This window comes from Epinephelus fuscoguttatus, linkage group LG7 (assembly GCF_011397635.1).
Source record: "Epinephelus fuscoguttatus linkage group LG7, E.fuscoguttatus.final_Chr_v1".
NCBI lineage: Eukaryota > Metazoa > Chordata > Actinopteri > Perciformes > Serranidae > Epinephelus > Epinephelus fuscoguttatus.
Window position 1 is genome coordinate 29,038,954 of NC_064758.1, and position 14,230 is coordinate 29,053,183.

At 41.4% G+C, this 14,230-nt stretch overlaps 1 protein-coding gene across 4 annotated transcripts in view; it reads right to left on the reverse strand.

Moving 5' to 3' along the window:
* Positions 1-402: 402 nt before the first annotated feature.
* LOC125892134 (dedicator of cytokinesis protein 3-like) overlaps positions 403-14,230 on the reverse strand; it is a 67,568-nt gene continuing 53,740 nt past the window's right edge. For 2 of the 4 annotated variants that reach the window (XM_049581919.1, XM_049581923.1), the window contains 16 exons: positions 13,456-13,542; positions 13,158-13,262; positions 12,615-12,756; positions 11,969-12,135; positions 8,784-8,870; positions 8,492-8,671; positions 8,316-8,399; positions 8,097-8,213; positions 7,755-7,897; positions 6,774-6,909; positions 6,409-6,490; positions 6,025-6,140; positions 4,426-4,510; positions 4,209-4,331; positions 3,942-4,024; positions 403-3,331 (listed from right to left, as the gene is read on the reverse strand). In XM_049581919.1, coding sequence (XP_049437876.1) covers positions 2,723-3,331; positions 3,942-4,024; positions 4,209-4,331; positions 4,426-4,510; positions 6,025-6,140; positions 6,409-6,490; positions 6,774-6,909; positions 7,755-7,897; positions 8,097-8,213; positions 8,316-8,399; positions 8,492-8,671; positions 8,784-8,870; positions 11,969-12,135; positions 12,615-12,756; positions 13,158-13,262; positions 13,456-13,542 — 2,346 coding nt within the window. In that variant the 3' untranslated portion in view covers positions 403-2,722. The remainder of the gene's footprint in view (positions 3,332-3,941; positions 4,025-4,208; positions 4,332-4,425; positions 4,511-6,024; positions 6,141-6,408; positions 6,491-6,773; positions 6,910-7,754; positions 7,898-8,096; positions 8,214-8,315; positions 8,400-8,491; positions 8,672-8,783; positions 8,871-11,968; positions 12,136-12,614; positions 12,757-13,157; positions 13,263-13,455; positions 13,543-14,230) is intronic. The other 2 variants (XM_049581922.1, XM_049581920.1) reach the window with 2 other exon arrangements.

Consider the following 14,230-nt stretch of genomic DNA (forward strand, 5'->3'; position numbering starts at 1 on the left):
CTGAGCTCCTGTTTGTATTATTATTATTATTATTACTTTAAATGTTATAAATCAGACATACTTAATACGCTTCTTTTTTTTTTTTTACATTATTTTTTTATTTTTATTTTTTTTTTTTTTTACAAATTCTTAAGCTCTTTGGTTGTTTTAACTGCATACTTTTCTAACGCACTGTACTGTAACTGTTTTACAAATGTTAGGAATGGTTCAAGAGATCAGTGAGTAAAAGACCCTTTTCCACACCTGAAGCACACGCACACAAAACAGCCCAAGCACTAGAAACCCTGCCTTGGCGTCTGCTTCATGTGTTTTCATGACAAATGACGCCCTCTACTGTCCACTCGACATACTGCTCCACTAATCACAGCACAGCAAATGGAAGGAGGAAGAGTTAGAGCTGATAAAAGATTGTCTTTAATGTTTGGCATCGTTAATGAATTCCATACCACAGCAGTTATGGGAGTAGGAAAACCACTTTTACAACCAAACACTGTTTGATCATGCTAACACCATATGTACAGGAAAGCACATTGAAAAGTGTATAAAGTATTTATATGAGAAGACTCAAAGTCAAGAACGGTTGAGACAGCCACAGTCTAATGGATTTGTCCTTTTTCAAACACTGATTATAGATATTTATCAATTACATTGATCTCTGGAGTACATGTATATACACAAAACAACGATAAACCTTTTTGGGGCGTCTGCAATAATTCTCAAAAATATTTCACAATACTGCTGTATGTACAATAACAGAATTTACATTGAAAAATTCTATTGTACCCATATTTTGAGTATCACTTCAGTCACCAGTTATCCTCAGCGCCATCAGGCTCACACTCACATATTGTATATATCTAACCTCAGGCTCGTCTCCATACAAAGTACAGCAGCTGATGCGGTACCTGGGCCTTCTGTCTCGGTACGGTTTCTGAAATATGTTCACACAACTGATGATCTCACATACAAAAATAGATGTTGTCTAGTCAGCTGACAACTTGATGTACAGTAACACAAAGCATCCACCTGCAAAAAAAAAAAAGGAAAAAACAACCAGGAAAACAAGTCATTGTTAAAATATTAGCTATATCCTTCCAACCCACTATATCGCGATAAACAGCGCTGTTTCTTCTGCTCCACAAGAAGTAAACCTCTCTCTCTCAGTCAGCATTCTTCTGAAACACATCATTAGTTTTCACACAACAGAAGGTGATTGAGAAAGAGCCGCAGGCAGAATAAGAAATATTAGCGCTACAAACCAAACAACAACCTGAAACCAAAGCGGGACAAAACCATACAAAACATCACTAGGTAGATATCTTTTTTTGTGTTTTTCTTTTTTCCTTCGGGGAGCGTATAGTGAACAGAATGAAAAGGAGAACGGCTGTCGCTAAATGAGCTTCTCACAGTCCGGATGAGAGGTCAAACTGCATTTGAGTGCACTTAAGGCAGGTAGGCGATTCCAACGCTGTCTGAGTGGGCTCTTTGACTGGCCGCTCAGTGGGCGGGGGTCTAGACAGTGTCATCAGACGCAACGCAATGCCACTGCAGCTGTCCAGGTTCAGCCCTCACTGCTTAACATGGTCTGACAACCATACAGAGAAGGAAAAAGATGGAGGGAGAAAGGGAGAGAGAATGGTGTTCGTGTTCAGCAGTCCAGCAGGTGGTTTGAGGTGTGGAGAGTTCTCGTTCCATCCTGTCTTCTGTCACCGCGAACATTGAACATGACAGGTGTGGGACCCGTCTGTCACTGTCCTCAGTGTCCTCTCTCCTTCCTCTCAAGATATCTTTGTCACACAAAAGAGACAAATAGACTTCTTCAACATAGACTGAACTTAAAGCACTTGAACAAAAACCAGCATTGCAGCTTGTGCAATACAAATAGAACATCTCATCTGAATACATTCACGTAGGTTTCCATACGCAGCGGTACGGACGGGAAATCGTCAGTGACTGGAGTTCGTGTCCCTTGAGATGCCGGTCCGAGAGGAGAGCTGCAAAGTCCAACCTTAGAGACCTGCGATCCATGACAGCAACACGTATCAGAGTGCGCCATTTGATATGATTCACTATTAAGGAGCACTTAACAGTGTTTTGAAAAACATAATGGACATAAGCCTTTGAAAACACTATAATGTATTTTGTATTATGTATTTATTTATCAAAATAAGAATTCATATATATGAAGCATTTAAAGCAGAGAAGTCACTTCACTGTGAGTAATAACCGTCGGTCGTTGCCTTGTGTTGTGAAAATGCCATGAAAAGCAAAATTAAGGGAGTTCAGAGCTTAAACTGCACCTGGGATCATGTTGGTGATGATCACGGTTGTCGTATTTCACAAAACTGTTGTCGTATTATTCATCAAATGAAAAAACATGCTCACAGACGAGTTGTACAATTGTGTACAATCAATATCAATTTCAGAACAAAGTTAGTCTGTCTTATTGTTCAACAGATAAATTTCTTTTAATAATATCTAAGAGGCCACGCGGAGCAGTGACGGCAGTTGTGCCTCGTACTGTCGACTCATCGAGATTCACTCCCTCTTTTCTTTCCTTCATGTGCACTGAAATTAAATCACAGAGCGAGAGGGGTCGACTGAACTCCCTCCACTGCTTCTGACAAGATACTTCCTGTTACTGTTCCTTTAACTCAGTGCAGATGAAGGGAAGAAGACAAGGGGAGGAAAGCTCTCGCTGAAATTAGCCGGAGCCTCGTCATCACTGGGTCTCTTCGTGCTCCTCGCTGATGCACTGCTCCCAGGGGTGTTTCCCCTGGTCCTCCCGGTGGCCGTGAGGGGAGTGGAAGATCCTGCGGGGCAGTGGGATGGGCTGAGGCGGCAGCTCCTCCTCAGGGATGCAGCCCTCTCTCAGGTAGGGTTTAGGTGGCACGGCTGGAGGCTGAGGCCTGCGGTAAGGGATGTGGTGTGGGCCGTGGGTGGGAGGATGGTGGTGAGGCGGCGGCCCGTGGGAGTGGCTGTCCAGCCCGGGGTGGGCGTGGGCATGAGGATGCGGGTGAGTGTGTGGGTGTGAGGCGGGGCTGCGGTAGTGGAAGGGGCGGACCGGGTCCACGGAGTCGATCTCCGGTCCACCGTAGTGGATGTGCAGGTAGGGAGAGGCCATGTACTCGTCAGGTGGGGACCACAGGTGGCTGGGAAGAGGCTCCAAGGCGTCGTTCCTGATGGGGCCGGGGTCTGGATACTGGCCTCCGAAGTTACTCTCACTCAGAGAGGAGACGCCGCTGCTGGCACTGCCTGACAGAGTGGAGTTACTGCCACCCAGAGCTGACTGAGGACTAGTGGGAGAGCCTGGGATCGGGTGGAGAGGAGACTGGCGGGAGAAAGAGAGATAGTGGGTGTCATGGGTGCATTCCACACTAAAGTGTCCAGTGTCGTCACTCATGCTGCCTTCACATGCTGTCAGAAATATTGGAAATACAAGTGGCAAATGAAAGACGATGGAGTCAACAACTACTTCATCATTCTGACATGGTCCGTGTTTCAGACACCGAGGCACTTCAATATGACTTTGTAATTATGACTTGACTACTGGTGTGAAACAAATACTCTGTCTACTCTCAATCATCAGGCACTGCAAGGGACTGTAAGTGAAGACAATGTGTGGGAGTTAACAACTTGGTGAATAGAAGCTTCTGCGAAGGCAGGGTTACCATGACAAAGGACTGCAAATGTCATGTCGAAAACTGAAAATGCATTTTCTAAAGCTCAGATCACAATGTCAGCATCGTATCTACATGAGGTATTTATGTAAATTGAATAAAGAGGAAGATGAAGAAGAGGAGAACGAAAGGGGAAGAAGCAGGAAGAAGAAGAAAAACAGAAAATTTGCTACAAAGCTGTTTGCCCTGATATTTTATCTATCACAAAGTCAAATTTCTGTTGTCATGACTCTACATATAATATCTGAGTGATGGCTGTACCTTTCTCAGAGAGCGGACGGGCAGGGCAGGGGGAGGGTCGCTGTTCTGATGGTGATATGCATCACAGTGCATCAGGAAGTGTCCTGCAAAGTGAAATTCATGAGCATATAATTATTGGTCTTATGGAAAGGTCTCAAATAGCCTTGAAAATCCAGCCTCACAAGCTTACTTTTTTTTCCTGAATATTATCCCTGACAACCAACAGGACCAATTAGCTTAGGTAGTTGACAGCTGCAAGCAAAAGGAATGAGTGTGAGGTAAACATACCTGGTGGGAAGGACCTGGGTGGGACTGGGGGCATGATCACTCCTCCAGTAGAGGCTGGCATGTAGGACACCTGCTCCCTGTTCTCTCCGTCCATGCCCCAGCCACTGGGAGTGTTGGGAAACACTGGAGGGGGAACACACATACACATGTCAACACACACTATAGCACAGCTCATGTATAAAACATTGTACATGTCAACCTGTTTGTGTTGTGTTACCTTTCTCTGGTAGATTCATGTGAGGGTCAGCACACGGCTTACAGGGGCTAACTTGCTGAAGTAAGGCACGCTGCATGTGGTTGTTCTGTAAAAAGCAACAGAACAGTTTGTTAAAGTAAGCTAAAAACTATTATAAAAATCTCATGTGAACATTTGACACCCATCAGGTCCTCTGGCACGAGTCTGTTAGTTATTTCAAAGTACAGGACGAAAACCTCTTATATGCTCTGAGCTGCTGGAACAGTCAGCATTATTCATTCATATTCATAGTCATTTTATTATTACCATTACATCTTTTTATCCCTCTTGATTTTATTTTGTCTTTATTTTTTTCTCCTTTTGATCTTTTTTTATTGAGTTTTTATTATAGCTTTTATTTCACAATTTTATTACTATTAATGTTAATTTTAAAATCTATTCAATCATATTTTCTAGTCATAATTTTTTTGGCTTTCCACTATATTTTACCTAGTTTTTAGTCGAGCTTTTATTATAACTTATTATTATCATTATTCCATTTTTTAAATCTATTTTATTGTATTTTATGGTCAGTATTTTTATTCTTCTTTTGTCTTTTTACTTTAAATAATAATAATAATAATAATAATTGTATTTTTAAATATAATATATTTTTATATTTTATATTAAAATAATAATAATAATAATATTATATTTGGGCGGCACGGTGGTGTGGTGGTTAGCACTCTTGCCTCACAGCAAGAGGGTTGCCGGTTCGATCCCGGGCGTGGGAGCCCTTCTGTGCGGAGTTTGCATGTTCTCCCCGTGTCGGCGTGGGTTCTCTCCGGGCACTCCGGCTTCCTCCCACAGTCCAAAGACATGCAGATTGGGGGCTAGGTTAATTGGTGACTCTAAATTGTCCGTAGGTGTGAATGTGAGGGTGAATGGTTGTTTGTCTCTATGTGTCAGCCCTGCGATAGTCTGGCGATCTGTCCAGAGTGTACCCTGTCTCTCGCCCGATGTAGCTGGGATAGGCTCCAGCCCCCCCGCGACCCTCAAGAGGATGAAGCGGTTAGAAGATGAATGAATGAATGAATGAATGAATGAATGAATGAATGAATGAATGAATGAATGAATGAATGAATGAATGTTATATTTTTAAAATCCATCTATTTAATTGTATTTTATTGTCATCATTTTATTCTTTTTTAATCTATTTTTACCTTTGTTTTAATCTATTATTATTATCATTATAACATTTTATTTCATTTTCATTATTTTATAGCTGTTCTGTCTTTTTAAATATAAATTTATTTCACTTTTCAATTTAGTTTTTATTTCACTCTGTTTTACTGCTATTATAGCTTTTAGATCTATTTTATTACTCCCATCATTTTTATTGTCTCGTATGCATAGCTTCTCAAATTGTTAAACTGTCTTTGTCTTTTTTTGTGGTTTTAATGGTTCACACTTGTTCTGTCTTATTATCGGCTTGTCAGTCGTCTGTGAAGCACTTTGATCTGCGCTAAGCTGTGTGAAAGGTGCTATACAAATAAAGTTTGATTGACTGATTAATTCTAATGACACTAAACACACTTAACATCTGGTATGTTTTGCCCACTGATACACCATCTGTCCTACCTGTCCATTCTCTGCCATGTTGTAGTACATGGAGTTGTTGGCCCTCTCACGATGAGACGGCAACAGTATCATCACTTCCCGGTTGTGTTTGGCCTTATCAGGCAAAGACGGAGAGCCTGGGCAGAGAAAAGACATCATCATTTTACTATTTCTATTTACAGCAGCCTCATTAAGTGTGACAGAGATGTCTTGTTCTACAAAAGCAGATATTTTTTAATATCTTCCTACCTCTATATATAATCTATGAGAAATCTATGGAATATATTTTCTAATTCCCAAGTATCTGTAATTGATTAAACCTCTGTAATATAAACAGATATAAAAATTTTGGTGCAACGTACAGTAATGATAATTTCAGTCTCTGTATGTGACTTTGTTACTCACCTCTGGCGCTCGAGGGAGCAGAGTTAATAATCTGAGAAGAGTTGGAGCGGATTGAGCTCAGGCTGGAGGAGGAGGGGCTCGGCTGCAAAACAAAACATATTCTAAATATAACACAAACTTTAAGGAGTAAAAAGCATTGTTCTATAACAGAAAACATCTCTGCTGTATTTGGTGCCTTTAATGTTTCATCTAGCAGACAGGAAACTAAAGATTAAAGTTTATGTGCAGTGACAGCAGCATTAAAATGAAGTTTTAGTTACAGTATCAATGCTACAAGTATTATATAGTGTATTACATCCTATTTCATACCACTTCCACCTCAACCATGCCACCGATGCATGTTATTTTTTTATTTCAATCCACACCTGCATGTGTAACGCCTCCTCAGGGTGCTCCCCCATCAGGCCGTCAGTCATTATGACAAGGTTCCCTGCTTCACTTGATGTGTGAGAGGACAGGGAGGAGGATGAGTGACGGATCGAACCCTGGAGGTTCAGGGGGCTGCAGGACAGAGGGAGGAGAGGACATTTTTTATTAAATCTGTGTTTGAATTCAAATCGTGGAACTATCAGAGCTTTAGATTCTAATGTATACTGGTTAAAGCAATGTTTTAATGTGCAATACAGGATTTAATGAGCCTGAATGCCGAGATGGGGCTACATCTCATGGAGACCTGCATATTCTCCCTATTTGCCTGATGAAAATATGAGTGTGAAAGTGTTTATTTATTTATTTTGTGTTAACGCCCATCCACACCAAGAACGATAACTGTAAATATATCATTTTAAAAATCGTTCTAACTCAAGTGGCTGAGTCCACACCACAACTATAAAGGCATCAGCACTGGGGAATGATTTCGTTTGGATCACTTTCTGAGTGATTTAAAGAACATTAGAAACACTGACAGCCGATCAAAATCAATCTGAATTTACAGGGCGTAAGCTGGCAACACAGCTGGACTGTGCAGTGTGTGCTTGGTGCCACTGTTTACAGAACGTTATAGTTCATCATCGTGGATGCTCTCATCATTATAAAGTTATCATTCTTGGTTTGGATAGCCCTTAAGTCCTGTGATAGAGTGGTGACCTGTTGCCCAAATGCATGCTGGGATAGGCTGACCCCGAACAAGATGATCAGATGATGGTGAAATTAAAAGCATTACTCTTGAGATGGAACATTTTATAAAGGCGATCACACTTTTTATTGGGTTGAGATTAGAGATGCAGCAAAATTTGGTGAAGGTTTAATGATAAATCTGCCTCTTTGTGTGTGTGTGTGTGTGTGTGTGTGTGTGTGTGTGTGTGTGTGTGTGTGTGTGTGCGCATATGTCAGACTGACTGACTGACCTGTGTCTGTGTATGAGACGGACACTCTCAGGGCTCATGTGGCTATGAGAGGAGAGGATGCCTCTGGGAGAGTTGACCCCTTGGCAGCCTGCCGGGCCGAATCGATCCACGCCGGGCACACCCTGCTGGGACCCAACAATATACTGCTCTGAATATTTACACTGCTCACAGAAGCATTTTAACACTTGGTACATAAAAACATATAGCCAAACCCAAAGTACTTTATCACAAACATGTATGCAGGGAAACAGACTCAGGTAATTAGCCTGTTTGTCAGCAGGAATGAATAGGAACACAACTTAAACAGTAACAAAAACCTGAGTCACATGTGGGATGACTCACATGGTGTAAACCTGTCCTCATCATGTGGAACTGGTCTACAAGCTTTTTGTGCAGGGGACGCATCTCTGGATGCACCAGCTTCTCGTGAACAGCCAGCCCCACTCCAAGAATGTGCACCTGTTGACAGAAAACCAGAGGAAAAAGAAGAGGATGTTTGCACCATTATCACATGAATCTGTTTAATAAAAGTTCCACATATGATGAAAGTTAAAGTCTGACCTGCTCCTGCATCAGATCCTTCAGATGTGTGATCCTCTCTGTGTCTTCTGGGTGACTACTGATGTAGTCTTTATCAAAGAAGGCCTGTTGTTGAAGAGAAGTCAAAAGATGAGGATCTCTCACAATGCACATTCATCAATCAAATTCAACACATCTGCCCATTTATCTCTGTCTACCTCCTGATATCTGGCGATGCCTCCATTCACAGCAGCATCTATGACACCATTTAGGCACATGCTGAGCGGGTTGATGTTGCCATGATGCTGTCTGTGTTGGTACTGGCTGATCAGAGTCCGCAGCTCCTGGGTTTTATTCTCCACCACATAGATGGCATTCTCCAGAGGGCTCACCTCCATCTAACACATACAAAGAGGGGAGGAAGTATGTGTACATAAAACTGCCTAGCGTCCCTCAGGAGACAGTATGAGCAGTATGAGATGATAGAGAGTGAATGTTTGAGCTTCTCACCACTTCTCTCCTTTCCACCTCCGCCCAGCGGGAGATCCCAGGGAGAGGACGGGAGAGGATCAGGGTTGTTCTCTCAATCCACAGACTCTGTAAAAACATGGAGAATAGGGGTTATGCAGTCTACAATCAACCACATCTGGCAGCATCATGAAGATCTAGTGGAGAACTGACTGTGTGTAACAGATAAAAAAAAAAAAAAATAGTCTGATGTCTCAAAACAGTATTTCAGTGTAGCATGTAGGTCAGTTCAGTGAAGAGTAAAAAAAAAGTCCTGGTGTGGTTTGATTCCATATCTAGGTTACTGTGTCAGAGGAAACTGGAGTACAGTATCATTCCAGGTCCAAGTCTCTAAAGCCCTGTTGGCTTTTCTTGTGTTAATTACAGGGGGGTGAGTGTAGTAACAACAGAAAAGCTTGCAGTACAATTAGGGCTGAAAAACAGACAATCTATTAGTGGATCAACAGAAAATAAATCAGCAAGAACTGTGATGACCTGTTAATCGTTGACAGGGGCAGACCAACAGGAAAAGAAAAACCAAACAAATGTTTGGGGGCCCCCCTAAAAAAGTGGGAAATTCGGGCCCACAATGGTCACTCATATTTGCACATTTTGCAATTCAAGATTCAAGGTTCAAGCTGAGAACACACCAGCGCCACCGGGGCATGACACGTCATGGAATGTCCCTAGGACACACTGGACACATCGCGCTGCAGCTCATCAACAGACCACCATGCAAAGTTATCACTACTATTACTGAAAGATCTGTACTTCCTCCACCTATGCATTAGCTTAAATTAATTTGTGGACAGCCCCTAATCAAACCTCATCTCTCACCTAAAGAGTCAATCTCCAGAGCTATGACTCAACAGGAATTATCTTTTTGACCACTGTCCTTGAAATGACAGAATTTTGGGTCGTTTAACTCTTGATATTTCTCGATCTCAACAACAAATCTCTCCTCATCCTTTTTTTTTCACAAACGAGACAGCAACAGAGTTCTTTTTGCATCAATGGTGAGGAGAGGAGTCGAGTTGCCACTGGAGCAGAGAAAAAGAGCTGCTATGGGAGCTTGTATGTATGAGCAGAGAGCGAGTGGGGGAAAAATGTATTTAATTCCGGAGAGGGTGAGGCTAGAAATATGACTGTGGTGTGAAGTTGTCCAGAATCGCAGAAGTGCATCCAGCCGCCGCCGGTGTGGGGTTGTACATTGAAAATAAGAGGGGGCATATTTTTGACACACTGCATTCGCTGCTGGTGTGTTTTGGCCTTAAGTGTGACCCCTCTTAGCTACTGTATGACCACTGGATTTCGTTGGACAGGACCTTGATAGGCGTCTTTCCCTGGGGCCCTCCAGAGATTAGGATTGACACTGATTGTGGAATTAATTTCTGAAAGCAAAATGTTGTTTCCTGCTTCTGAGAGTGTGAAGATGTGCTGCTGTTCTGTTTCGTGTTGTTGTTAATTTAATATCACTGGGTTTTGGATTGTTGAATAGACAAAAACCATAGACTATAAAATAATGGACGCAGCTACTGTGATGTCACCCACTGGTTTGTGGACTGCAGTTTTGAAGCTTTGAGGTTGATATTTCGGCTATCATCTTGATGTTTTGGAGCCTAAAATGTCTACATTTGGACAAGAGGGTGGAACTGTGGAGGAACAAGGGGTGACTCTCAGCAACACCTCACAGACAGCCTGTCCCTCAAGCGATCCTGCTGTTAAAGGTCTCATATCGTGCATGTATTCAGGTACGTTCTTGTATTCTGGATTTCTGCTAGAAGAATTTGTCGTGCTTTAATGTTAAAAAAAAAAAATCATATTATCCCATCTTTTTAGGTCGTTTAAGTGGAACTACAATGGATGTTAGGCAACAGCTTGGATCCATGTTTGCTTCCAGTCAGCTAATGTCATTTACAAACATTGCAAAACATTCATACAAGAAATACTAAAGGACCCATTTTAGAAATACTTTTGACATCACAAATTCACAGCAATCCTGGCTGCTTGTTTAAAGGCACAGCTCATGAATCCGAACTGTGTTCATTTCTTTGTGGACTGAGCATTTTGATACTTCACTGCTTTAGCGCCTATACCTGCTTTGCGTTTACAAAGACATGAAAATCTGACTTTTCACAAATATGGGACCTTTAAATGTGCACAACTTTGCCTAAATATGCCTGATTGAAATGTAAATGGGTGAGTTATTTCCTCAATGCGAATACAGCTTTGTATTCGCTTTGTCTCTGGCTTATGTCATTATGATTCTGGAAACTTTTCCTCCTGCCACATTACATCATTCTGCAGTGTTTATGACTAATGCACCCGTGGTTCAGACAGGGACTGCTGTGAGTTACAATTACAGAGGCTGCTATACAACCAAGTCTTATTCGGGTGAATAAATCTGTGGTGAAATAATCAGAGCGAGGCTCAAGAGATAAGTGTTAAACTGAGTACGTAAAGCACGTTTGTCCTGCTGACAAGTGTACTATAAGCTTTCTGAAAACCACCGCATCTCTCTGACCCTCTGTTTGTTAATTGTCCCACAAGCACTCTCTCTCTCTCTCCCTATTTCTCCTCCTTGTCCTCTCTGTCACTCAGAGCTTGTTTGCACTGGACCATCAGCTGTCCTGGGACCCCTCTCTCTCTTTCCCCTGCTTGTTGGTGCCTCATTCAAGATGTTCTTGATCTAGATTTTTGTCCTTCAGGAGATTCAGGCGCACCCTTGTGTGGTTGTCCACCTTGACGTGACGTGACATGCTTCAGTTTTGCCTCTTGTGTGTGTGTGTGTGTGTGTGTGTGTGTGTGTGTGTGCAGCTTGTGTAGGTCACCATGGTGGAGAGGGGGTCAAGTTCTATGTGTTTGGTGACACCTGACGTCATTACTCATTACATTTACTGTGATGCTCTATTCTGTACACACAACATCAACTGCATGTTTCCTGAGATTTTTTTTTCCATTTGTTTTCTCTGTTGGGAGTTTTTCTTTATCCAAATCAAGGTCACTGTAGAGATTATAAAAACTCTTTAAGCAAGTTGGGCTATATAAATAAAACTGATTTGACTTTATCACAGGAAAGGTCTTTGAATCAGTCTAACTGCAGTTTCCACAGAGTGTTTTTAACATCTGAATTTAGTGAAACTGTGACGCAGAGATGGACTGAGAGTGGCACTGCTGGCTCACCGTACCCTGAACTCATTCTCGCGGTCCTTGGGCCCCTTGTGGAAAGGCCTGTCATAGTGGAAGCGGCTGACATTGTTTATGCGGTAGAAGCTCTTGATCCTCTCGGGCACACGCTCCAGCTGAGGCACATCAGAGATGTCTGACACTGGAGTCACCGCATAGATCTGCAAGTCTAGGAGCCAAGTGTCAAGGAAGTGACAGACAGACAGACATACAGACAGACATGCATATTCACAGAGGAGAAAGAGCAGGGAGGGATATTCAAAGGAAGTGCTTACAGAGAGCATTCGTTCTGACTGTCTGACTCTGGAAATACAGTGTTTTTATGTGAGCTGAAATAACCTCAAACACATACATAAGCAGTACATAATATAAGCCGTGATGCTGAAATAAGTAACGAATCCAAAGGAAATGAATCGTAATTAATTTATCATTCAGGTCATTTATCAAGCAAAAAATATTCATTGATCTTATCTTCTCAAACGTGAGAAGTTACTTTTATATTATAAAAAATTCTAATACATTTAGTTGTAGACTGTTGGTCAGACAAACAAGCAAAGTTTTCAAACTGTCTTCATAAAAAAATAAACTACATATTCATTTCAAATAAAAATAATTGTTCATTTTAGCTGTATAAACCAAGTAGGATACACTGAGCGTCACTCTGCAGGATGGTGTCATCAGGTTGGTTGGGATGCTGCATGGCGATGGCTTGTGGAAATTCCCCCAGCATCCTTTGCTGGAAGTCCTCGAGCCGTTCATAGTCATAACCACGACAGACAAACTCCTTGTTCTGCAGAGAGAGGAAGCTTTAGTCAACACACAGAGTGACATGCTGATGAGAAACTGTTACACAAGACTCTGAGGCCTCTAGTGAACACGAAACTGGTGAACCAGTGCTCTGGATTTTTTGGTTTAGTGCTGGTACTAATAGATATTTTAGTATTAGTTGTTACTTCTGTTGTTTTAATACTATAGTGAAAAAAACAGCAAAAAGGTTTGTTCACCAGTTTGTGGCTAACTGTGTCTATGTGCTGTTGGGTTTGAGCAGGTAGTGTACAGTGGGTTTTTAGTTGCCGGGCATTGTCAGATGTGGATAGGACGGATATGACGGAGCAGAGTAGTTGTCCGCATCAGCAGAATCATAACTGTGTCAGGAGAGACAAATATGAGACTAGATTGAGGAAGTCTTACCCTGAGGAAGAAAGGAAACTTCCTGCCATAGAAGCCCATCCTGAAGAACTCCGGCTCGATCCTCTGCTGCTCGATGATGTTGTCATAGTACGCTGCCTCCATTTTCTGTCACAGAATAATAAACATGCAAAAGAGTCATGATGAATAATGATATAATCACACACATTACTGAATCCTCTGCATTTCCTGATGAGAGTGGGTGTGCACAGGTAATTAGGACATTGTGTTTGACGCTATACACTGAGCTGAAAATCTCCCTTTACAGCATCGCAGAGGAAGCACTCAAGACTTTACTTACCCGTATCCAGCTGAGGCTCTGATAATCATATAAAGTCTCGTACTGGAAAGCCAGCTCCCGGCAGAGAGAGATTCCATATTCCCAGCACTGCAAAGACAGATATAAATGAGATGAATGGAAGAAATCATTAAAGCTGAATTTACACTTTAAGATAAAGATAAATCATCATTGAAATGACTGTGTGAGATTGGGAAACTTTGGAGGACTACAGGAGAAAGTATACAACAAATATAAAGTCGTTAAATAAATTACTGCTACAGGAGGAATAACTGAGGCAGCGGACAGATTTATACAGACACATCCTAAACATGAGGAGAATTTAACAGAACCTAAAGACACACAACAATTTGAAAGTAGAGGAAAAAATGAGTTTATACTATAATATAAGGTCAGAGCTAAAAGTATGAAATCATTTTTAGAATTCAACATAGCTTCAAAATGTGTGTGATATCTGAAAAAATCAGCTTCTACCAAGAATATTTTTAAAGGCAACTTGCAGATTGAATTTCTCACTAGATTTATAATTTATGTTTTATGAAGATGATTATTTCAAAGGTGATTGTGGTGTTAAGTTTCAAATGACATATGGGCAGGATTTTTGAGTAAAAATTGGGGATTTGCATATAAATACACAATTTTTCAACCCCATCAGAGTATTTTATTCTGTGTAATTTTATTTGCAGGATGTTATTAAACTGTGGTGCTGATTTGTTTGAAATTAATTTTGGTTATGAAAAGCATTGTATGACATTTTTAGAAGGTGCTTAATAAATAA